General features: G+C 40.0%; 1 protein-coding gene across 1 annotated transcript in view; it reads left to right on the top strand.

Annotated features, from left to right (window-relative positions):
- LOC138912734 (transcriptional regulator ATRX homolog) overlaps positions 1 to 19,678 on the top strand; it is a 1,213,613-nt gene that overhangs the window by 907,180 nt on the left and 286,755 nt on the right. Inside the window, exons 14-15 of the mRNA XM_070213992.1 lie at positions 7,108 to 7,415; positions 7,479 to 7,600. Of these exons, the coding sequence (XP_070070093.1) occupies positions 7,108 to 7,415; positions 7,479 to 7,600 (430 nt within the window). The remainder of the gene's footprint in view (positions 1 to 7,107; positions 7,416 to 7,478; positions 7,601 to 19,678) is intronic.

The raw sequence follows: 19,678 nt of genomic DNA, 5'->3' as shown, positions 1-19,678 counted from the left end.
AGATTTTTCATTAAAATATTGGTAATTAGAGTGACCAAGATAATCAATTTGAATTCGGTCCTATTTTTAGAGTTGGCAGCTCTTTTCTAGCACCAGCAGCAGTGTTAAACAGGTGGCGCACAAGTTTATGGCGGTTTGTGGGCGTACAGGGGTCGCGGCACATTGATGCGCTGCGTAGGAACCCCTAGAATCTGCTTGCTTAATGCCAAGCTGTTGAGCATAACTTAGTAATAGTACAAAGTTGCACAAAGGTAAAAACGCAAAGTTATTACCAAAAGAATCCTTTAAATCTCATAACTAAGCGTTCTTATACCTTTTTGCACCTTTTTTCTATAAAATGACTTTTGTTCAGCAACTTAAAAACTTATAAAAAAAAATTGTATAAAAAACAAAAGTGTCTTGAATCAATCTTAAAAATGCAATTTACGGAAAAATGCAAGTCAAGTGATAAACCAGGTTACTTAAGGCTCATATATAAAGATGGATGACCCCTGGCTTATTCCACGTAAAACGTGACAGGCCAATTTGGGTAAAATCTCAGAATCAATCGAAACTTTTTTTTTGCCCTCCCGTGTTCGTATTGCTGTTCTCTTCTTACACGTTGCGCTGTTGTTGCATGATGCAAGTTGCTAAACTAAAATCGTTGTCTCTACTAGCAGGTCTCGCAAATACCAAAATTTTATTTTACCACGCCGTGAAGAATTGATGAAGCAACATTAGGATAAATTTTTTTTTCGGAAATCGCGTGTATTCCGGCGAACAGAATTTTTTTTAAATTTAAAATTCCCTTACAAAATACTTAATTTTAAATTAAACAAGAGAGAACGCTACAGTTGGGTTAGTGGCCCGACTATCTATTAGCCGTCACCCAGCTAAAGGGAGTGCAAACGCTGTACTCGGGTTGGTGTCCCGACTATCTAATAATTGAACCTCAGCTAAATGGAGTGCGAGGGAGATACAACAAACAATTTTGATTGCGTATATCTTTTTAATGAATGGTCCGATTTGAAAATTGTCTTCTACATTTCGATAGGTATAAATATACACAAAAATACAAATTGCATTTATACTTCTCGGAAATCTTTAAAGATGTGGGAGCAGGACACATTTTTAAATCGTTAGTGGGCGATTATGGGCGTTAGAGGGGGCTGAAATAAACTTGCGCTGCGTAGGAGGCCCAATAATATGTGTGGAAAATCTTAACCTTCTAGCTTTTGTAGTTTCCGAGATCTCAGCGTTCATACGGACAGACAGACGGACAGACGGACATGGCTAGATCGACTCGGCTAGTGACCCTGATCAAGAATATATATACCTTATGTGGTCGGAAACGTTTCCTTCTAGCTGTTACATACTTTTGCACGAATACAATCGTAGAATAAAAAAATACAAATTTTTAAAAATATTTTTCTGAAAGATTTGAAGATATCCCAAAGTTGCATATCAAATATTAAAATAACTCAAACGAGTCTCAAGTGATGCATAACTGAAAAATCGGAGCTAATTTACAAAAATATTTTTTTTAAATAAAAAAAAAAATCGATTGACTCTGAGATTTGACCCAAATTGGCCTGCCACGTTTTACCCTGTTAAAGCTTAAATTGGCATCTGCTCATATATCAAATAAAAACACCTCTTAACGAGGTTAAAAACTGGTGACGATAGCACCTTCAACATAAAAAATTTCTGATATCAACATTTGTGACGAAAAATTATCACAGTCGTCATTAAATACACTTTATACAATTTTATCATAAATAAAATACCTTTCAAACGAGATACAGCACAAGTCTGTAGCTTCAGTAGTTTAGAAGTTACGGACTTCAGTATTTTAGCTATTTATAGCTGTTTTTCCGCTAAACTTGCGGGTTTTTCCAAAAGTGGTACAACTAATGTTTCTTATATCGAGCTGTTGAACATCATATCAAATTCAGGACTTTAAAACCATGTTTTGGGACACACAGACTAGAGCCCTGCATGAGTCCACTTGAATTGAGAAACAAGTCAGTTTTTTAAAATAGAGTGTTATAAGTTCAAGTCCACTCACTTACAAGTTAGATTCAAGTGAGTGGTGCTGGGTCACTTGGTTCACTTGATCACTCGTAAGGAAAAACAAGTGATACAAGTCAGAGTGAGAGTAAGTGAGAGTGATAGAATTATTAAGCAAATTAATTGAGTGATTTTTATTTCTTTTACGGCGAACCCCCAATAGTTCTATAAAAAACTTTGAACCAATTATGTAGAAAGTAAATTTACCTTGAACATGTCAATAAAGAAATCGCGGTTCGTACAAGACATTTGGGCTCCACTTTAAATGCCCCTTAAAAACTCGCGGTTCACCGAAGGACTGTTTGTATCTAACCGTAGAAATCCCTGAGGTGAAATTTATCTTTAGCCGCTCCTTAAGAACTCGCGGTCCACCACATTTTTGTTCGCTTGCAGTCACAAAAGTCGGATATATATCAAACTTTTTATGCCTCAAGAACTCGCGGTCCACGAAAGACTATCTAGTTCTTACCCATCAAAGTTCTTACAAACATATATATCCCTTATTTAAGAAAACTCACTTGCGTGTTTATGTCCCGCTCAAGATTTCGCGGTCCACGAAAAAACCCTTTACTCCCAACATCCTACCGAAGTCCAAGTTCTTACAATGACAAAAGCTTTGAATAATTTGTTTATTTACTGGGCAAGCATGAGATTGTCTGATAGGTGCAATCTTTTTATACCCGTTACTCGTAGAGTAAAAGGGTATATTGTTAGTCTTTTTCTGTTCATAGTTCTGGATAGTGTGAGATCAAGTCTGTTTCTGTGAGAGTCGAGTCTTATTCTGTAACGGGTGATAGTTTTAGTGATACATAATAAAGGATTCGAAAAAATTATTTTTTTAAATTGGAATTTAGAAACATAATTTGGTTCACTTTTTCGCTTGATTTTGAAATGGTGCCTTTCTTTTCGGATATTAGCAACCGAGCCTGGGAAAATGATCTCTCTGAGGATGCACTACTTGTCAAGGTTAGGTCCATATCGAGCTCCAATATCCACAAATGAAGAAAATAATTTTTTTAGCCCACTATCGTTAATGGTTCTAAACGATCTGCAATTTTCCACAGTCCATTCGGTGGCTGCTTCGGTTATTCTCTTCTTAAAGTCATTGTCCACCTCGACATGGTTAATGGACAAATTCGAGCTTGCGCGTGCTGCAGCGATATGACATTTGTGGCGAACAAGATTTGATGTGCAGTTCGTGTACCGAAAAATGGCATTACACTTTCTGCACGCTGCAATGCCGGCAATTAACTGTTCGTTACTGTCCTCCACCAACCCGAAAGTTGACCACACTGCGCTGCGCCCACGTTTATTGCGAATTTTATATTCGCCCGCCTTCAATTTATTTTGGGCCTCAGTTGGACATACCAGCTTTAAAAATATGTATTTTTTAATTTATATTTTATTTCATTTTAACAAAAATATAGCTTACGTTTTCCGAGGAAGCCATTTGAAACATGAACACAACAAACTGAATCAGAACTTCAGAATTTAGTTCACTTACAAACGTTCTACTGACTTATAAGTCATAGAGTTCACTTTAACATTTCCAAGTGAACCGAGTGGACCAAGTTAACTTGAAAGTGGACTTGTTGTTTCCAGTCATAGAGTGATAGATCACTTTAAATTCATAGACTTGGCTTGCTTCACTTGAACTTGTTTTTTCAAGTTAGAGTGACACAAAATTACAAGTTAACTTATAAGTTCTCACTTAAAAGTCAACTTTTGCAGGGCTCTAACACAGACAAACTGACAAACAAAATTAAATTTTCATTTTAGGCCCCGCAAATTTGTTTTCGGTATAACTTTTGAACGGAGCGTCCGATTTTCTGTTATATATTCTCATATATAAGCGCATTTTCAGTAGGAATACAACTAACGTAGTGCGAGGGGCCAATTGTCCCCACCGGCCCCAACAGCTCCAAATTTCGACATTTTCACTTTTTCACTTTCACCGCTCTCTCTCCCAACCCAATTGAATTTCTTAAAGTCTTGGTATGCAATCCATTAAGTTTTTGCAATACCTTTCGATTGGTGTATTACTCATTACGATCGGACTATCACAGCAGATTTTTAATTTTGCGGCTATATAATAGTAGTCGCCTTCGCACACTCTCCTGGTGCGCTTCGTCACTACATGGACTGCCGTCCATAGTGATACTTTTGTAAGTTAATGGAATGATCTGCATGATCTCTCTGTCGGTTTTTTTATTTTTGTGTGGCGCTTTGTGTCAGCCCAGTTAACGTGTAGCGCTTCCGAGAAGTTTTTAATGCGCAATGTGCCCGCCTAACTATCGACGGAAAGGTGCGGGAAAGGATGCCCACTTTAGTATTCCTGGGCGGTCGAGAAAAAAATCGTGGTGATCGGGCTTTACACATAGCACATCTGAGCCGCTTGCTCTGTGCCACATTGACGGATTACCCACACGGGCTTCCGATTTTCTCAGAACGGTGACGTGACGGAAATTTTTAAAGTATAAAGTATCTAAATTTTAGATTTTAAAATCATTTCAGATTTTATAACTTTTAGTCTTGGGCTTTTGTTTGTCGACCTTTGTTATCTAATATTCAGAGCATGTAAAAAACAGTTGATCGTTTTTTCGTTTGCTGTCTCGGTCTGAACGAAACCGAAAAAAATTTAAAAGTTTGGTTTCGGTCTGGGCGAAACCCTTCATTTCAGTTTGTTTCGGTTTTCGGTTGACCGTTCTCAACTGAAAATAAATTTTTTCGGTCCTTCCAAAAACCGATTTTTGGGATCGTTTGTATGAAACGGTCCCAAAAAAATGTTGGTAGACGAACAAAACTTTGAAATGCTCAGTAAAAACGGTATTTTTTGACAGTTCTGCGTTTCCTTTGCCTTACACCTTTAAAAAATGAAGATATATAGAACATATATTTGAAAATACATATATGGTAAATAACAATTATTAGCACCAGGTGCATTACAATTGCTGATACCATTGTCTTCTAAAGAATACGCTGTTTTCAAGTTTTATGATAAAGCGCCATTGGTGATGTTGTTATACGAGTAAAGACATACAATGGCCATAATCTCCTGAAGAATTCGCGGATTTAAGTCTTGTATGATAAAGCCTCTAAGTGATGTTGTCATACGAGTAAATATATACAATGGCCATCATCTTCTGTAGAACTCGCTGTTTCTAAAGAATACGCTGTTTTCCATTTTTATGATAAAGCGAGTAAGGATATACAATGGCCATCATCTCCTGAAGAATTCGCGGATTGAAGTCTTGTAAGATATAGCCTCTAGGTGATGGTGTTATACGAGTAAATATACATAATGGCCATCATCTTCTAAAGAACTCGCGGTTTTTTATTTTGTTTGATAAAGCGTCTAAGAGATCAAATAAAAACACCTCTTAACGAGGTAAAAAACTATTGACGATCGCACCCTCAACATACAAAAGTTCTGATATCAACATTTGTGACGAAAAATTATTACACTCGTCATTAAATAGACTTTCTAATATTTTCTCATTCGGCCCGCCCTAGCAAACTATTCCAGCCTTTTTCCCTCCACAGGCATTTTCTATTGCAGCGTGCCGAATGAGAAAATATTAGAAAGTCTATTTAATGACGAGTGTAATAATTTTTCGTCACAAATGTTGATATCAGAACTTTTGTATGTTGAAGGTGCGATCGTCAATAGTTTTTTACCTCGTTAAGAGGTGTTTTTATTTTTTATTTTTTATTTTTAAAGAAAATCGTTAGAGCCGTTTTTGAGAAAAACAAAAAAAAGCTAAAAAAAAAATTAAAAAAATTGTCTTTTGTTCATATTTTTTTAACTATTACATTTACACAAATTGCATATAGAAAGCGTTTATAGCATTTAAAAAAACCTTTCAAACGAGATATAACACAAGTCTCTAGCTTTAGTAGTATAGAAGTTACGGCTTTCCGAATTTTAGCTACTTATAGCTGTTTTCCCGCTAAACTAGCGAGTTTTTCCAAAAGTGGTAGAACAAAAGTTTTTTATATCGATGTGATGAACGTCATATCAAATTTTCAAAACTTAGAAAACATGTTTTGGACAAACTGACAAACTGACAATCAGAATTAAATTTTCATTTTGGGAAGACGAAGAAAATCTTATTTTGGCTATAACTTTTGAACGGAGCGTCGGATTTTGACAAATGACCCCTCATTCGACGGGTATTTTCAAAAGGAATACAACTAAAACATTGAGAGGGGGCAATTATCCCCACCGGCCCCAACAGCTCCAAATTTCGAAATATTCACTTTTTCACTTTCACGTCTCTCTCTCCCAAGCCAATTGATTTTCTTAGAGTCTTGGTATGCAATCCTGTTAGTTTTCGCAATACCTTTCGATAGGTGTATCGGTGATCGGACCATCACAGTAGATTTTCATTTCTTCGTGTATATATAGTAGTCGCCTTCGCACACTCTCCTGGTGAGCTTCGTCACTACATGGACTGCCGTCCATAGTGATAGTATTATGCAAGTAAATCATCTTCATCTTCCATAATATTCTGAAGAACTCGCGGTTTTTCATATTTTAAATTAGTAAAAACAAGGGTAAAAAGATAACTGGAAATATTGGTCTGCTAAAGTTTTGTACTTGGCGTTTAAGCTTAAGACACAATAAAATCCAAAATACTCTTTGTTTAAGATTTTTATAAATAAAAATGGAATTATTTTTAAAAACTAAATTTAGAAAATGTAATTAAATTTAAAATATTTGGAAAAAACAAACAAAATTTTTGGTGTATAGAACATATTCTGTGTTTAAACACACATAGGTATAAAAAGTCAAAAGACCGTTTTTGTTCTCCGTTCAGTTCAAACGGTCTTTGATCAACCGAAACCGTTTTGAAACAAAAAACTCGGTTACTGGTTGAGCAAAGACCGAAAACCTTTTGAAACAAAATAAACAGTTTCTATGTGACTATTTGCTCAAAGGGTCCCAAAGTGAGAGTTATTTTGAGACAGCTAGAAATAGTCAACTGTTTTTTACATGCTCTGCTAATATTGAATCAGATAAACAATAATTACTTGTACTTTCTTTGTCAATTACAGATATATCCACTAATCAGAAAAGTTCAATTAAGTGGATTAATGGACAAGATTACTACAGATTGGATGGAAAAACTCCAAAGAATATACGACATGAAATGATACAACGATTTAATAGTGAAACCAATAAACGTGCTCGAGTTTTTTTAATATCATCCAGGGCAGGCGGTCAAGGCATTAATTTAATCGGCGCAAACCGAGTGATAATTCTGGATACTTCTTGGAATCCGTCAAATGATCAACAAAATATTTTTCGAATTTTTCGATTGGGTCAAAATAAAAATTGTTATATTTATCGTCTGATTGCAATGGTATTGTTGGCAAAAATATATGAACACATTTTCCTTAAAATATTTTATTCTTGTTTTGTACAGGGCACAATGGAAGAAAAAGTTTACTCTCGATCTGTCACAAAGCAAGCAATGAGCTTCAGAGTTGTAGATGAACAGCAAATAGACAGGCATTATAATATGGCAGAGCTAGCAGAACTTTATACGTGAGTAAACAAAAAAAACTATACGAACTATGTTTTTATACCCTTGCAGAGGGTATTATAATTTCAGTCAAAAGTTTGCACTGCATTGCAAGGATACGTTTCGACCATATAAAGTATGTATATTCTTGATCAGCATCAATAGCCGAGTCCATCTAGCCATGTCCGTCTGTCAATCTGTCCGTCTGTCCGTTTCTATGCGAACTAGTCTGTCAGTTTTAAAGCTATGGCGATGAAACTTTCCTAAAAGTTTTCTTTCTATTTATGGTAGTACATATGTCTTATGGCTCTAATAGGAATAATCAACAAAATATATAATAAGAATCCACGGCAGAGTTCAAAGTCCGGTGCCTGTTCCGTTAATTCCTTTTGCACCCGGCACTCTCGCTCTGCCGGAGAAGTCTCCACTCTCTCTCTCTGTCTGCACCCTCGCTCTCCCGACTCTCACTCTCCAAACTCTCTCCTTTAGAGTTATCTCTCTCCACCTGAAGTCTCCATTCTCTCTCTTTGCCGCGCCGCTACTACGCTAATTCGCCGTAACTGGTATGCGGCCGGCGATCCGTTATTCTGGTTTGCTACAGTTTGTGGGGAGTTTTCGACTCCTCACAAGTTTTAAAGCTATCGCGATGAAACTTTCTCAAAAAGTCTTCTTTCTATTGCAGGTAGTAGTCGGAACGAGCCGGATCGGACCACTAAGCTTATGGCTCCCATAGGAATAATCAAAAAAATAAAAGAAAAACTATTGTAATTTTTGTAGAAAGTAGGCGTTTTGATTTTTGACAATGTAAAAACCACATTTTAAGTAGGCATACCTGCAAGGGTATATAAACTTCGGCTGGCCGAAGTTAACTTCCTTTCTTATAAAAATTTGAAAATAAGACTTATTTTAATTTTTTTTTATAAAAATCAACAAATAATTATTATTTTCTAATTTTTATTTTAAATTACGATCCCTGCCCACATGAGACTGTAGGGAGTCGGGGGGATAGTTAAGTTAGTGAAGCAAATACAACCGTCTTGTCGCAGTACCAAAATTAAACTCTTTATTCTTACGTCATATAATAGCCTTCGTGGCCAGTGTGGTGTTTTACATGAGAGCGTGAACTTCAGCTTTACCACTGAGAGCGCAGCTCAGGTTGACAATTAGATCAATACACTTCAAGAAAGATCAATACTTCAAAATTACATTCATGTTTTTCTCAAGATTCAATAGTGGCCCAACATTCCGGCCCTATTGAAAGTACCTTGTTACTTTAAATGATTTGGGAAAGGGGCCAATTTGTGAATCGGTCGCCTTATAATTTCTTTCGACGTCCGGACATCCGCGACTCGGGCGTGGTTGTCCTGACCTAGTATAGTTGCTTCGATGCGACCCAACAGCCATCGATGAGGAGGGACATGGTCTTGGGGATTAGGACAATTTCGTTGACTGCGATATTCGGAGATCCAGTCGTCCAGTTTGATTTGGCCTGAAGCTCGGGAAGATATTCCGTAGACCAGCGCCTCCAGATGTGTTGCTTGATGGCGCTGACACGCTTCCACCGTTGAGAGCAGTTGAGCTGATAATCCTTGACAGGCCAGTCTGGGAGTGCTCGAAGGGAGTCCCCGGTTAGGAAATGACCAGGCAATAATAATATAATAATAATATAATAATAATACAGCCAAATCGCTAGGATCCGATGAGTGTGGAGAGAGCGGGCGAGAGTTTAGGATCGCCTCAGTCTCAGCAGCGACAGTTGAGAGCTCCTCGAAGGTCAGTCGGGCATCCTTGAGCGTGCGGCACAAGAGATTCTTGGCGCTTTTAACAGGAGCCTCCCAGAGGCCGCCAAAGTGTGGAGCGCTAGGAGGTATAAAATGGAACGTTACAAATTCGTTTGTACAGTACGATGTAATGTCTTGCTGGTTCTTGGTGCTGAAGAAAAAGTCCTTCAGGTCTTGCAACTTGTTGCTCGCGCCTACAAGATTCGTCGCATTGTCGCCCACGTCTGGCGATCATCCGCTTCAGAGCACCCAAGAACGAATCAGTTGATAGGTCTCCGACGATTTCGATATGCGCCGCCTTCGTGGCGAAGCACACAAATATTGCGGTGTAGCTTTTAACGGGCACCTTCCCTCGAACGCGTAGATAGGTATGAACCGGTCCGCAGAAGTCTATCCCACACCGAGAAAATGGCCTTGACAGTGTAAGTCTCTCGACTGGAAGGCTGCCCATAAGTTGTTGCAGCAGCTTAGGCCTGTAGCGCACACAGTGGACACAGTTGCGTACAACACAACGAGCGACGTCTCGGGCATTTACGACCCAAAACTCCAGCCGCATTGGTCCCACCAGTACCTTTGGACCAGCGTGGTAGTTCCGTAGGTGTAGATGACGTACGTAGTTGACGACAGCAACATCCTTAGCGGGAGGCAATATGGGATGCTTGTGAGTGTCCGGGATCGATGCGAGTTCCAATCGTCCTCCGACGAACAGGTTGAATCCATCTGCGATCTGAGCATCGAAGCATCCAGTCTACCAATCTTAGACCAGACTGGTGGGATTCCTTGTTGTTGAGGGCTTCCAAGACACTATTTCTGGAAGGCGATGTCGATGCAAGGAATGCTGATTTGCGTTTTTCTGCAGATACGACGTCCATGTCCCAATTGCCGTGTACGTTAGGCGGCCATGATGTCGGCAGCTAAAAACGTAGGTCCGTGGAACCATGTTGAGTTGGTGAGCTCTGAAAGGTTGCATCCTCTGAAGATCATGTCAGCTGGGTTGACAGTGACAGTTTGGCGTCAATTCTTGGATATCGGATATCCGGTTGCCGACAAACGTAGAAAGTGTCGCAGAATGTTGTCGAATCCAATGCAACACCAGCTGTGAATCGGTCCACAGAAAAGTATCGGGTGTGTGTTGTAGAAAAGCTGCCTTCATCTGGTTGTAGAGTCGTGCTAGAAGATGCGCTCCACAGAGCTCGAGCTGCTGCAACGTCTTCTTCTTCGTTGGTGCCACACGCGACTTTGAAACGATTAGATGAACTTCCACGTGGCCATCGGCACGCTTTGTTCCTTTCGTAAATGCAACATCCGAACCCTCTTATTGAAGCATCGCTGAAGCCATGAAGTTGTACCTCATCTGAATGAGGCTGCAGGCAGAAACGTGGGATGAGCAGAGAGTCCAAATGCTGTAGGGACGACACAAACGACAGCTACGCTTGCTGGAGTGTCATTGGCACTGATTCGTCCCACTGCAGTCTAAGAAGCCAAATTTCCTGTAGAAGGATTTTTGCCACCATGATAACTGGCGAGACAAGTCTCAGCGGATCAAAGAGGGTTGAGGCCACCGAGAGAATGGTTCGCTTTGTGATCCTTTCCGGAGCTGTGCTGCAGTTGAATAAGAATTTGAAGATGTCCTCTCGTTGGTCCCACTTCAGTCCTAATGTGCTTGTAGTGGCGTAGTCGTCGAAATTTAGCTCCTTGATCGTTGTATCATTGACGAAATCCTGATGGTTGGAGTGTCATTTTGCCAGTTCCATCTTGAATCTGGTTTAATTGATCTAGGGTATCTGCTCCACCGAGAAAGTCATCTGCATAAAAACACTATTTAGTGGCTTTAGCTCCAATTTGATGTGAACTTGCATGATGATCGGCCAGGTGAGACAGGCTGCGAATTACTAGATACGGCGCTGATGCGGTACCGTAGGTGACGGTGTTCAGCTGGTATGTGCGAATCTCCTGTTCAATGTGGCTTCTCCATAAGATGTACTAAAATTTCATAACGACGTCGGCAGTTATTACATAACGATGAGTCCGGAACCTTAGTAAGAGTGTAAACAAATCTGGTTGAATCGTGGGTCCAACTAGAAGGATGTCGTTTAGGGACTTGTAGTTGCTTGTTGGGCACGAGGCATCAAAGACAACCCTTAGTTTCGTTGACGTGCTGTTGAGCTTAAACACGCAGTATGTAATAGTGGGGTTCGTTGAGAAGTAGGCTGGTTACTAGTTCCATGTGACCCAAGCGCTCATATTCTTACATGAATTTTGTGTATTCGGCTCGCAAATTCGCGTTTCGGATTAGGCGACGTTCCAACGATGCAAATCTTAGCCGTGCTGTTTCAAGAGACCTTCCCAACAGATTAGGGTCATCCTTGAAGGGCAGTTGAACCATCAGTCTTCCATCCGCTACTTGACAGACAGATTTTTGGAAGATCGATTCGCATTTAGCTTGCGCTGGAGTAAGTGGTACTGGCGTAGTAGAAATTTCCTCTATGCGCCATAAGCGCTCCAATTTCATGTTTATTGAATCCTCTGATGAAAGGAAACTATGGTCTTAGGCGGCATGGCCTTGACTGCCTGTGCTCCCAGATACAACCCATCAGGGGGAGATGGGGACCCATATTGATTTGGCCAATAGACAAAGCGGTGAAGAATGTTTCTCTCATCAGTCAGTGGAGCGTTTTCTCCATGATGATTCCATGATGGTTCCATGATGAAATGTCGATTTCTGCATCAGGTTGATAGGCGGTTCTCGAGGTTATACAGCATTCGACGGGTAACTCAGAATCACCGAATCGTGACTTGACAACGGTCAAAGTGCGATGCGTGATGCGGGTGAAGGAATCACCGATGCTTCGAATGTCGATGTGTCCCTTGCTTCGGGGCAAACGAAGTTGTTAAGGGAAGTCTTCGGACATGAAGTTAACTTGGGAGCACGAGTCTAGCAGGGCACGTCCTGGTACGTAGTTGCCCACAGCATCCTGCATCCTGGCCAGAATGACTTGATCGTGGTGGGTATTTACGTGTGCGTGAGTGACGGCCTCAGCGACATGGTGCTGAGGTGGCGCGTTAGTCGGACTTGGCCGTCTAGGACTCCTTGATTCCTGTCCTGACGGATCGAAGTTAAGCATAGTGCGATGCAGCCGTGAACATATTCTGCACCTATTTGAAGATGGACAATTTGATTGATAATAAGTCTTTTCTAGGCAGTTTGTGCACAGCGATTTTGTCCGGACTGCTTCTAGGCGTTGGGCAGGCGTCATGTTTTGAAGTCGCAAACATCTAAAAATCCGATGATCCCTGCCAGAACATATTGGTTGTCGCATTCTGCCTGATGTATTTTGAGCCGTATTCGTTTTGCCGATGTGATGTATTGAGGACTCCAACTGTTGGCAGTGCCGCTCAATCAAAGTTAAGCAGGTAGTCCAAGAGGGTAATGTGGCGAACGTGAGAGATTCATTCCAAAGCTGTCGGGTTCTCTTATCTACCTCTTCCATGACAATAGCAATCAACATCGTTTGAGCTATCTGCGCTTCGGATTCTAAAGATCGCAATGAGTTAAACAACGCTGATGCGTTGTCAACCAGGCTGCGCAACTGTACACTATTTTCAGTTGTCACAATTGGCAATTTGAAGAGTGACACTATGTTATCCAGGAATACGTTGGTGGGGTTATCGTACCTGCTCTTTAGGCGAAGTAAGGCCTTGCTGTAATTCTCTGGAGTGACTTGAAACGCCTTAATGGTTTCTAAGACAGCGCCTCTGAGACAGTTTATGAGGTGATTAAACTTCTCGATCGGCGATAGCGCTTCCTGCTGGTCTACAACTTGCTGGAACGTAGTAATAAAGTTTCTGTATTCCGAGTACGCGCCAGCAAGGGTCGGGAGCGCAAGAGTTTGCAGCTTGAGAGACGATGTTGGTCCAGGCTTGAGTAGCGTGTCTTGGGCGAGCGGCGTCGAATTGTGCACGTCGTCTCCAAGCTGATCCTTTATGGTCACTTATATAGAGATGAACAGATCTTCCAGCTCGGCCCGGTAGTTTAGCTGTTCCTCGGTTGAGTCGAGTGCCTCGATTTCCGTTTTGACGGCCGTGATTTGTGGATCACTTACAATAAGGCCTTGTAAAGTGTATGTAATTATAAATTAGAGCTTCTGGTGTGTGGTTATAAACGTATGCTGCCAACTTATGTAGTCGAATATCTGGCAACGCTCTGGTTCCGCAATGAACCAGTTCCAGGTTGATGCGTTGCGCGGTGACTGTTATTGGCACTCGTGGTGACTGTATGCGTGTACAGAGGACTTGCAGGTTAAAACCAAAAGCACTGCAGTGACGGCGGAATGAGACCAAAGGAGTCTCAGCGATTGGCGTGAGCGCTCTAGGGCGTTGACACTTATGACGTAACCTTAGCGTTGTGGCGTTACGTAGTCCAGCGAAACGTTTTTCCAGGTTAAAGATGATATTGTCGACGGGCGATGGAGATTCGGCTCCGCAATCGAGAATATAGGTGGCGTAGCTGACTGGGAACAGCGTAGCGTCATCCAGATCTTCTGAGCAACCCCCGCCTTCCAACGATGGTGTATGGGGGGTGTACTGCCGAGTCTACGGATGCAAGTGTGCGTGTGTCGTAAGGTGAACGTCGAGCAGCGCAACACATACGAAGTAGCGCTAGTCGTAACGTAACAATGCGCGGCTTACGGAATTAACTTTGGGCGTTCGGGTTGATTTAAACACTAAGGATTTTTTAATTTTTTAAATTAACTATCCTGCCCCACGTTGGGCGCCAAAATGTTTGATGGAGCAGGAGCGTTTTCCTGACCCACATGAGACTGTAGGGAGTCGGGGGGATAGTTAAGTTAGTGAAGCAAATACAACCGTCTTGTCGCAGTACCAAAATTTAACTCTTTATTCTTACGTCATATAATAGCCTTCGTGGCCAGTGTGGTGAGTTACATGAGAGCGTGAGCTTCAGCTTTACCACTGGGAGCGCAGCTCAGGTTGACAATTAGATCAATACACTTCAAGAAAGATCAATACTTCAAAATTACATTCATGTTTGTCTCAAGATTCAATAGTGGCCCAACAGTAGTAGTTTTGCCGCCCTGTGTCTCAAAAGTTGGTTGTTGTAAAAATGTATTGTGTATAAAATGTTTTAATGCAAAGATTTTCCCCAAGCAAACTTAAAAATAGATGCAAAAAAAAAACTTCCAAATCCCTTTCCTTGTATTTTTATTCCCTTGCAGAGGGTATTATAATTTCAGTCAGATGTTTGCAACGCAGTGAAGGAGACGTTTCCGACCACATAAAGTATATATATTCTTGATCAGCACCAATAGCCGAGTCTATCTAGCCATGTCCGTCTGTCCGTTTCTATGCGAACTAGTCTCTCAGTTTTAAAGCTATCGCGATTAAACTTTCCCGAAAGTCTTCTTTCTATTGCAGGTAGTACACATGTCGGAGCGAGCCGGATCGGACCACTATATCTTAAGGCTCCCATAGGAATATACAAACAAATACAAGAAAATTCACAGTAACTTTGTAGGTAGTAGGCGTTTTGATTTTTGACAACTTAAAAACAAAATTTAAATATTAGGCACGCTGAATCTGAAATTCCTGGAACTGCACAGAGTGAGCATTAAACTATAGGTGTTTGCTGTTCAATTTTTTATCAACAATTTTACTGGTTTTTATGCACTTTATAGACATGGACAAATAACAGTTAATTTGCTTTCCAGATTTGTTGAAATGCATATGCTTTGTGGGCAAGAGTAAAAATAGTGTTATTTTTGACGTTTAAAAAAAAATATCACAGTAGTATTTTTAAAATAAAAGTCTCAAATGACTGTTATTTACGGTCCTTGATTAAAAATGATTACTCTTTACTATCATCATAGTCGTTTAAATATTAATTATTTGCTTTAGTATATCTGTGGCAGCATTGTACCAAACCACCCCGAATTCCACTTTGTATAAATTTATACATATCAATGAATGTTATTATTGCGATAATTCCACTACATTGCCCCCTCATTCATTCAAGCATTCATTAGAGGCTTAGAAAGGGACAAATATATATGCTGTTTTTGGGATTTGTTTGGATAAGATGGCATGGTCACTTTTAATTTAGATGTAAACAAGCCTGGGAAATCTGCCCCAGGCGATATTGCAAAATTTTAGATAAGGATTGGTAGATAGGAACCTAATGGATAAGAATTCCAATTTTCAAATATTTTGATCCGCTGGTTTACGAGTAATCTGCCGCAACTAAAGAACATATCTCTTGATGTATCTTCCCTTCGGTGGTTCTTGAGAAAATTTTTTGATGCCAATAATTTTTGTGTTATCCTTCAAGAATGTCAGCCAATCTTTGGATTTTTACCATTCTTATAAGCTAACAAAAATCGCGATTTAAATTTTGAAAAAATTGGTTCAAGACTTTCCCAGTCTAACAACACCGCCAATTTTTTACAGTTTGTGTGTCCTATAACCATCTACCTCATATAAAATATTCATAATTTTTCGAAAAATGTATTTCTGGATGGATAGGAATAGAGTCAATAAAATATATTTGGCTTGTAAATAGTTAGTTTTAAGGCCAGATTTATTATCAAAGAGTAAAGTTTTTAATATTATGGGTGAAAAAAGGACAGAATTATAAAGTTTGGCATGTATTTGCTTGTAATTGCTTTAATAGGGGCCCTCCATGGACAGAGATTCTATAAGAAATCCTTTGAGCATGGATGACGAACAAATACTTTAATTATGTGATTCTAAATAAATCGCGGTCCAAAGAGGATTATTTATTTTGCCATCCGGTACCATGGTTATTCTAAAAAGCAAGATGGTAAATTGAAAGCATTAATATGCGGAGCATGCTAAACAAATTGTTAACAAATTCGCACAATAACATAGGTACCATAAGGATCGCTACTGTTTGTACTCTTTATAAACGATCTTCCAAACGTCATATCTTTTGCCACTACATTAATGTATGCTGATGAAGTAAAAATTTGCTTATCATTCTCGGACCAAATCTCTCACAATCGCCTACAATCGGATCTAAATGAATTTCAGTCTTGGTGCTCCATTAACATGTTACACCTTAACCATGCAAAATGCAAGTCGATGTCCTTTTATCGAACTTCAGCTCATATTCAACCTTACTACCGCGGGAATTGTATTTTGGAACGTATTTCCAAAGTAAATGATCTAGGATTTTATTCGACAGCAAATTATGTTTTAAAAGCCACATCTCTGTTACTATTGGTAAAGCTAGGGGGCTTTTAGCCTTCATAAAACGCTGGGCCAAGGAGTTCGACGATCCATACATAACAAAAAGTTTGTATGTTTCCATGGCTCGCCCTATTTTGGAATATAGCTCGATTGTATGGAGCCCTCAATATAATGAACAACACTCACTCGAACTTTTCTCCCAATTCACCTGCCAATTTCTTCATGAGCCGTTTATGGTTCTTTGTTCAAATTATAATTTATTGTATACTTAAATATCATTGGAAGATCCGATAGAATGTTTATCAGCTAAATTGTAGTCCTTTCTAGAGTCTTCGAGTAGTCTGTACTAATAATTTTGCTTTGTTTAACTCTTATTTAAGTCATATTTATTAAGGTAAATATTTATTTTAATAGAAGTTAGCATTTTCATTGTTAACTATACGCCCCCAATAATAAAGAGACCAAGCTCATTTTTTTATTTTTCCAATTTTTATTTAAAACTCGAAGGAAAATCGTAATTCTTTGAGTTTCTTTGTAAAACTTTAAAAGTAATGATTATTTTTTGAGTTTTATTTCAGCTCTGGAAATAATGATTATTTTTTTAGTTTTGTTTTCTATACACATATAACGCTTACATTATAATTTTTAGTTTCTGATTGAAAAATAAAACTTATTCCTTGAGTATTATTTTTTTTATCAGCAAATAAAACTCAAAGTCAAATTTCTTTGAATTCAAGAGGTTTGATCTTAAAAGCGGTTAGCAAATATATAAATATACAATATATGAAGGGCACTTTTAATTTTATACAATAACCGGAAACCGCCAAATACCAAGAAAAAATACTCTGCGCCGCCCAACAAATCTGCTGAGACAGAGGATAAATGAGTTAGAAGTTAGATCTTTCAACAGTTCTAGGTGAACCGCTTTCGTGGAAAAACATATGAAGACTGCGACATACATTTTTAGAGCTGCCTTGCCACGCACTCCTAGCGACACCTTGATTGGACCGAACAGATCGACTCCGCTTATTCTAAAAGTCGACTGACTCTGACACGGTCAAAAGGCAGATCGGAAACAGTGCGTGCATCGTCGCACAACAGCACTGCACTCGCGTCGTGCATTGATCAACCAAATTGTCTGCCGAAGCAGGCCGACTAGGGCGCGGGCTCCTGCGTGGCAATTAGCGTTGTGCAGGTGCTCGATATATAATTTTACAAAACGATTCCCCTTGGGCATTAATATGGGAAATTGGGCACTGGTTCTGCGCTAGCCGACCGCCTACTCGCATCAAGGTTAAAGTACGAGTTCCAAAACATTCCTTGCTGATAAGTGGTAAGAATTAGGTAATGGCAAATTGTTCTTTAGTTTCTTAAATTCGACTGAAAACGATTCGCCCTGAACAGCCTGCGCGATAATAGAAAATGAAAAACTAAGTTTTGTAGCTAATACTACGTGCTCGTTCCACAAGTTCCAGGTCCTGCCGTACACAAAAAGGAAGATAAATGTTGTAATTCTCAAGACCTTCATATAGCAAGACGAATTTTCGACTTCCTGTAGCAAAGGATGATTAGAAACAACAGCCATATGAGCGATTGCTGGAGGTTTCATTTCCAGTTGGCTTTCGAGGGGCATGTTAGCCAAGTGTGGGTTAACTGGCCAATGGGTTGAGTCCATGGACAAAAACGAAGGGTCTTCGAACCAAAGGGACGTATCAAGATCTTTGACCGTAGTTCCTCGAGAGGGTAGGTCCGCTGGATTGATGTTAGTCGGGACGTGTCGCCAGACTGCAGTTGGAGCCAGCTCGTGAATAGCCGAAATTCTATTTGCGACGAATGTTTTAAGCTTCGACAGATGAGTACTCAACCCAAAGAGAACAACTTCCGAACTTCCGAACTTCCGCTGTAAAGATTGAGTGTTTGCACATCACTCCACAACTTTGCTAAGAGGTGAGCCGGACAGTGTTCTAGCCGTGGAACACTAAGTCTATTGATCGGTGCGACTCTGGATTTGGCTGTTAGCAATCTATCTTTTATCTCCTCTGAGGTCACTGAACTTACGTACAAACAACAACGCGTCCGCAAACCCGTGGATTTGATAAGAGCCACCTAACTGACTGACATGTCGAGGGATTTTTAACGTTTACAAATCTGCAAAGCATGATGACACTGTCTTCCAGCGATGCAGTACGTCGGCGGTTATCTCGTCGTCCCATCCAATTTGTATCGACCATAATTTCTGAATAAAAATTTTTGCAAGAGTAACGACAGGGCAAATGAGTCCTAACGGATCGAACAAACGCGCTGCAAATGAAAGCATCGATCGCTTAGTGAGTGGGTCTTCAAGCTGTAACTTCTGAGCGTCGAATTTGAATGTATCCTAATTTGTACTCCAAGTAAGACCCAACGTTTTTGTATCGGTGCCTTCGCCAATGAGCACTTTTGATTCATCGACCTGTTGCTCGATGAGAGTACAATTCGAGGCCCACTTAGATTCTAAAATCTCTGTGATTTCCCTTCGCAATTTCCTTAGCTCCTGCATGGAATCGGTCCCTGTTAATAAGTCATGGACATAAAAATCATTTTCTAACGCCTGTGAAGCTAAGAGAAGAAAATTGGAGTATGTCTCGCTAAGCTGTTTCAAACACCGTATTGCAAGGCTCAATCGTTGGCTCTACCAAGAGAATTTCATTTAAAGAAATTTGGGAATTGGTTTTGCACGACGCGTCGAAGACGACTCTTAATTTAGTCGAAGAGCTTTCAGGTCGGAGAACGCACTGATATGGTATAAAATAATGAGGCTCATTGGGTATCCTATTATCTGTAGCTTCCATGTGACCGAGGGCTAAATATTCCTTCATAAACTGGGTATACATCGAATGGTTTAACGGGTTCACTTTTATACGCCGCTCTAAGGAGAGAAAACGGCGTCGTGCTGTTTCATACGAGGAAACGAGACACGAAGGACTCGATTTGAAAGGAAGGCTAACTACAAATTTTCCTGTAGGGTCACGCGAGACGGTATCAGCAAAAGATTTTTCACTCAACACTTGGTCAGGGGTATACAGTTGTGATTTCGTTAAATCAGGTATTTCCAGC

The sequence above is a fragment of the Drosophila takahashii genome, chromosome 2R (assembly GCF_030179915.1).
Source record: "Drosophila takahashii strain IR98-3 E-12201 chromosome 2R, DtakHiC1v2, whole genome shotgun sequence".
NCBI lineage: Eukaryota > Metazoa > Arthropoda > Insecta > Diptera > Drosophilidae > Drosophila > Drosophila takahashii.
This window is presented reverse-complemented; position numbering and strand designations above follow the sequence as displayed.